Raw genomic sequence first — 6,025 nt, 5'->3', positions numbered from 1 at the left:
TCTTTTAGTTCTACCAGACCAATCCCACAGGAATAGGATTACCTATGCCCATCAACTGGCACATTTAATATTTTTGTCTCTATTTACTGGTCAACCAACATAACTAATCCCAGTAGTTGCCTTGTCATTCTTGTTCCCATCCCCTCCCCCCTTCGCTGTACAGATAGCATTCTATATTTTTTGCTAGCCCCTGCACCCACCCTACAACCCCCTCCATCCCTGTACACAATCATCCCACCCCCATCAGTCCAGCAAGGGAGGAGCTGCAGGGTCACATATCAGGAATATCTCAAGGCAGGAACCCCCCCCCCCCCCCCCCCCCTTGCTCTTACTGGTACCACCATGACTTCCTGCAGCAGCCTCACAAGATTACTGCTGGAAGTTTCTGTGGTCATTTTGAAGTGGTAGTATCACCAAGAGCGGCAGCAGTGGCCAGGAAAGAGTACAGTTCTTTCCTGCCCCCACTGAGGCCATTAGACCACTAGGTATGTTAAGGTAGTACCAGGGAAGCTCGAGGCTAGGGGCAGCCAACCAGCCTTTACCATGGTCCCTGCTCCCGTGGTACAGTACTGCAGGCACAGGAACCAAATTCTGCAGTCACATAGAATTCTGGCAAGTCAGAAAGAGTAAGGTTCTTTCCTGTCCTTAAAGAGGCCATTAGCCCACCAGAGTATGTTAAGGTAGGCCCAGGGAAGGTCCAGTGGCTCAGGATGGGGCAGGCCAACCAGCCTTTACCATGGTCCCTGCTCCTGTGGTACAGTACTGCAGGCACAGGAACCAAATTCTGCAGTCACATAGAATTCTGGCAAGTCAGAAAGAGTAAGGTTCTTTCCTGTCCTTAAAGAGGCCATTAGCCCACCAGAGTATGTTAAGGTAGGCCCAGGGAAGGTCCAGTGGCTCAGGATGGGGCAGGCCAACCAGCCTTTACCATAGTCCCTGCTCCTGTGGTACTATACTGCAGGAACAGGAACCACAGTAAAATTCTGAAGTAAAATCTGCAACCATATAGAATTCTGGCAGGAGATATGATCACAGGAGTTACTAACTGGAAAAAGAAAAAAAAAGTGTTTTAGGTAATAGTTTAAAAATCTTTTGCTCTATGTGCTGCTCCAGGAAAGTAAACTGTCAACAGTGACTCTGTATGGCTCTATGGTGCAATCTCACCTTGAGTATTGAATGCAATTCTTATTGACTCATCTCAAAAAGATAATTAAAAAAAGGTACAAAGAATTGCAATCTAATGGCTAAGAGGATGAAATGACTTCAAATGAGGAAAAGACTTTTTCACAATCATCCCAATTTTGTTTTAAAGAGCACTCATTCTACTGCAGCTTTTACCTTCTATGATAACTAGTTGAGCAGGGACCTAACCTCACAGCAAACATTTACTACTGTAGCCATTACGAACACCTAGAGAATGGAACACCCAATTTCACCTCAGCACCTGAACAGGCTAAAACAAGTATGTTTGCTTAGAAAGCAGATGACATCTTCAAAAGTAATATACATTTATTACAAAAATTGCTAAAAAACTTAGATTTTTTTTTGGTAGGTTTGGTGCATTCTAATACATGATCTCCTAGGTATTACTGTACTACATCAGCAGGCTATTCTAATTAAAAACCTTAGAAACCTTTAAATATGCAGAAAAAAACATTACACAGCTGTTACCAATGTGGCTCTCCACTACTTACATTAAAATATAAGTTCTCTAGAGAATCACATTACCTATACACAATTCTGTACAGTTTTTATAGAAAAGCCAACAAAAAATGAGCTGCATTTTGAGTTCACATTCTCCACAAATCAATTCCAGCAAATCTTTCCAACAGGCATTCCATTTACTCATCATCATCTTCCTCCTCCTCTTCCTCTTCTTCGTCATCCTCTTCCTCATCATCATCATCATCTTCTGGTTCTATCACTTTTTTGGATCCTGTAGGCCTGCCAGGAGCTTTCTTTCCAGCATCGCTTTTACCTTTGGCACGGTATGCTGCAACCTCCTGCAGCAAACAAATACATCAGTTAGAATACTTCTCACAAACTCAAGCAATGCAGCTTCTGATCAAATATCATAATGCAATTGCTATACTTCATTTTATATTTAGCTCAATGGACCTTACGTTCTGACTCGGACCAATGAAGTAAACTGCACTATGCTTTAATGCTGAGGTTTGTTCAAGACTTTCTACTCAACACAGAAACGCTTCCGGAAATACAAGCAATGTGCTAACTAAAGGACAGCACAGTAGGCATACAATGAAGCAGAAAATTGCTCCCCCCACTGCATTGAAACCCTTAGTAGATAACTTTTCTCAATCTATGGCTGCTCAGAAGTCACATCTCACCCACCTGCAATATTCTCCAATACACCCCCCTCCCTTGCCCCTCAGCACCCCCAATGCACCTTCCCTTCCAGGACCCCCTCTCCACTCTCAAAAAAATAATTTTCATGGTGGTTCCTTCCCCCCCCCCCCCCCCAGCACTGAATACCCAAATGCTCTGACCCTCCCCCCCCCATGCATCTCCTTGGAAAACAGCAGCATTGGGATGCACTGCTAGAGGCAGCCTTTCAAGTAAGTTCCAAACTGAGGCCCAAGATGCATCAACCATGCGTTAAAAAAAAATCTAAAACGTAAAAGTCCTTACCGAAGTTGAGAAAACGAAGAACACAGTAAAAAAACAAGTTCCACATGTTTGGTTCGGTAAACGAAAGTCGAATGCATTAAAGAAGTGTAATCCCTGTCGTTAATCTGCCGGTAAAGCATGTGCAGAGCAGCCAAGCATTATGCTGGCTGCTCTGCGCACGCCAAAAAACGTCAAAGAAGCCGAGGATCAGGAGGGGGCAAAGGCGCTCGTCAGGCACATCCTGTACGGACGCCCTTGCCCCCCCCCCCCCCCCCAAGGTTGACGCTGCTCCCCACTTCCCCTGTATTAAATAAAAAATCAAAACAAACAACTGTAGCAGCCACGGTCCCCCCTCCCTTCTTATTTCTCCTTCTCGCAGACAGCTCTGTCTCCCACCAACCTCCACCCGTGTCCCGCCCCCTGAGGTCGCTGCCGCCACTCCCCCTCACCGGGCCCACGCAGTGCCTCTCACCTCTGTGTGAAGGCGCTGCACAGGCAAGACCAGCTGATCGGCGATCAGTGATGCCTCCTCAGACGCCCCTCCGTTCTTCCTGGGCCTGCCCTCCTCTGACTTAAGTAACCTACGTAGGCAACTTACGTCAGAGGAGGGCGCTCCTGACGAGCATCTCTGCCCCCTCCTGATCCTTTTTTGCCTTTTTCCAATTTTATGCAGGGGAAAGCGGGGAGCCACGTGTTTGTGTGTTTTTTTTTCCAAACATGCCAGCTTGGATTTTTATGCTGCAGGGAGAAGCGGGGAGCAGTGTCTGTATGACAGCTCAGGCCTTAACGACAGGTCTGACTTCACATTAAATATATCACGGTAAATTATTCGTTGCAATCGTCGGTATTGTTAGTGCATTGCGAATTGTTCACATTTCAATTGGAAGTGACTCGTTTGCATTCCGCTTTCGTTAGCTTCTCGCGTCATCGGAAAATGGTCTTTAATGCATGTTACAGTCGAAAATTTCTTCATTAAAGGGTCGTTAAAGTTTTGTGCATCTGGGCAATAAAATTTCCTAAGTTTATGCAGCCTTGCGAGTTACCAGCCATAGGATTAGTAGGTATAAGTAGAAAATACCAATTTAAAATAACCCCATACACATACCTTTTCATACTTCTCTTTTAGTTTTGCTGCCTTCTGTTCATGTGGCAGTTTATCCTTGGCACTTTGTTCAGCCCACATTTCACCCAACTTTTTAGCAGTATCCCCAATTGACAACCCTGGGTTTTCACTCTTGATTTTTGGCCGATGCTCTGCGCAGAAGAGGAAGAAAGCAGAACTGAAAAAAAAAAAAAATTAAAGTTTGAACTATTTTTTTAACAAGGTCATTTACTCATTGCAGAATGGGGTTGGCCACAATATCAACAAGTTTTGTTTACATTTGGAACCTTGAGGGTTCCAAACAAAAATCAGCCCCTGCCCGCCCACCCACCCAAAAAGTTGCTCTGCTGCCCCTTGGATTTACTTACGGTGGCCTCTTTGGTGCATTTGGGTCCTTCTTTTTTTTTGTCTTCTTCTCACCCTTAGGAGGAATATAGTTTTTCATCTCTCTATCATAACGAGCTTTATCATTCTTAGCAAGGTCTTCAAATTTTGCTTTTTCTTTTGCAGACATTGTCTAAAACATGCATAAATTGTACAAATTAAAGAATATGGAATCAAAAATCAGTCAAAAAATTATAAACTACTTGTTCAAAATCAATTAAAGATTTAATAAAGTTATGTGTAGAACAAATCTAATGCAAACACATCCGTTGTCAAAGGCTTTACACCTCCATCTGCTCACCTTCCATCTCTCCGAGCATTTCTTGGAGAACTCGGCAAAATTGACCGAGGAATCTGGATGCTTCTTCTTGTGTTCCTCCCTACACGTCTGCACGAAAAACGCATAAGAGGACATCTTCCCCCGCGGTTTGTTCGGATCTCCTTTGCCCATTGTGCAAGGTCGAGTTTCACCTCTAGAAGAAAACAGCGAAAAGTTAGATGAACAGAGGCCGCGCGCTCTAAGCGGAAGTCTGCTTACAGCCATCCCTCCTGTAAACAAGTTCCCACCTCCTTTTCCTCCCATTACGTACCGGCCCCTTCCCCCCTCTAGTCTTGTGAAACATCCTCCCTCCTTCCCCACCCACTTTCCGTCCTCCAGCGCAGAATATATGGAGGGACGAGCGAAGCGTATACTTTCCCGCCCAAAGCAGCAGCAGAAACGGCGGAACAAGTTTAAACAAATGTAAGGTGGAAAAATCACCCTAAACTTGTCTTGAAAAGGACGGGTCAGCCTCGCGCGGTTAAAAAAAAACCAACCCTCCACTTCCTCCCTTAGTATGCAGTTCAGAAAAGACGTAATTCAAAAGATACATAAAAGATTAAAAAAAAAAAAAAAAAAAAAAAGGAGTTGACCACTAATTAAACATGAGGCGCTCAGTTTTCGAATCCAATCCCCTCATATAAGAGGTCCTCAAGAAGGAAGAGGCGCGCGACAAACTTCTGCCACGCACCCTTCCCTCGTGCTTAAGAAAAAGTTTTAAGCCTTACGCGCGCGAGCTCCTCGCCACCACCAGAAAAGGGGAAAAAAATCTCGTCCACAACAAATTAAAAGGAGTAAAAGAACCTCGCCTCACAACTAAGCCACCACTCCGAAAGCGAAATATTTTACACCCAATTATTTCCTATTTCTTGTACTCCCAAATCTATATCTACCATAAAAAAATACATACAAATTCTTAAAGGAAAAAGCCAAAAAGAACTCACAGCGTGCGCACTAGGGAAAAGCTGCTCCTCTCGCTGACTTGTTCTCACTTCTTACCCACTCCAGCCGCAAAATGGTGTATCACTAACGTAATACAGTCTCTTGTTTTCCACAGAGTATCCCCAGCCACAGTAACTTAATAGTTACTCAGCAAGTATCCACCCACTAGCACCCTATTGTCTCATTCCCTCCATTCAAACCGGAAAGGTAGCCGCCTCTTCCCTTGGAGAAGAACCAGATTGGCTATCCACCATTCCTAAACACGTCACTAGACCACCTAATAAGATAGGTTGACTTGAGCTCTGGCTACAGAAGTTCCCTTACCCGTTCGAACTGGTTAAAGGCGTACAGAGAAAGGGGGCGTTGATGGCGGCATTTTTTAAATTGGCGAGACCCTGTGGGATTGGCCGCTGTTGTATATACTGGTTCGAATTGGTCAGAAATCGGCGGCAGATTAGCGTGGTTTAAAAATACAAAAAGGAGTAAACGGAGGCGGGTCGCGCGCGGGAGCGAAAAGAATTGTTGTTGTTGAGAAGTAATTGATTGTGTGTGTCGTCGCTGTGTATGATATGCTGCGAATGTACTAGTTCTGGTGTCGGTTTTTAAATTGTTCAAGTTCTGCAGTTCAGATTGTAACTTTCGTTGTTTTG

At 44.5% G+C, this 6,025-nt stretch overlaps 1 protein-coding gene across 2 annotated transcripts; it reads right to left on the bottom strand.

Moving 5' to 3' along the window:
* Nucleotides 1–1,486: 1,486 nt before the first annotated feature.
* On the bottom strand, nt 1,487–5,537 carry HMGB2 (high mobility group box 2). Of its 2 annotated transcripts, none has more exons than XM_030191543.1 (5): nt 5,378–5,537; nt 4,416–4,587; nt 4,099–4,247; nt 3,734–3,908; nt 1,487–2,003 (listed from the first exon to the last, which is right to left on the bottom strand). In XM_030191543.1, the coding sequence occupies exons 2-5, from the start codon at nt 4,563–4,565 to the stop codon at nt 1,842–1,844; spliced, it is 636 nt and encodes a 211-aa protein (XP_030047403.1). In that variant the 5' UTR covers nt 4,566–4,587; nt 5,378–5,537; the 3' UTR covers nt 1,487–1,841. The 2 variants fall into 2 exon arrangements, with proteins under 2 accessions (XP_030047403.1, XP_030047404.1); XM_030191544.1 differs by having other exon boundaries at nt 5,433–5,535.
* Between the last annotated feature and the right edge of the window lie 488 nt (nt 5,538–6,025).

Source organism: Microcaecilia unicolor, chromosome 2 (genome assembly GCF_901765095.1).
Source record: "Microcaecilia unicolor chromosome 2, aMicUni1.1, whole genome shotgun sequence".
In the NCBI taxonomy this organism is placed as follows: domain Eukaryota; kingdom Metazoa; phylum Chordata; class Amphibia; order Gymnophiona; family Siphonopidae; genus Microcaecilia; species Microcaecilia unicolor.
The sequence above is the reverse complement of the archived record's forward strand: the minus strand, read 5'-3'. Positions and strand labels throughout refer to the sequence as shown.

What these genes read in the sequence shown, in the direction of transcription:
- HMGB2 (XM_030191543.1), bottom strand. Translation starts at nt 4,565, where the DNA reads ATGGGCAAAGGAGATCCGAACAAACCGCGGGGGAAGATGTCCTCTTAT. An exon ending in AATGCTCGGAGAGATGGAAG is followed by an intron (nt 4,248 to 4,415) that starts GTGAGCAGATGG and finishes TGCATGTTTTAG; the next exon opens with ACAATGTCTGCAAAAGAAAA. An exon ending in AATGCACCAAAGAGGCCACC is followed by an intron (nt 3,909 to 4,098) that starts GTAAGTAAATCC and finishes TTTTTTTTTCAG; the next exon opens with TTCTGCTTTCTTCCTCTTCT.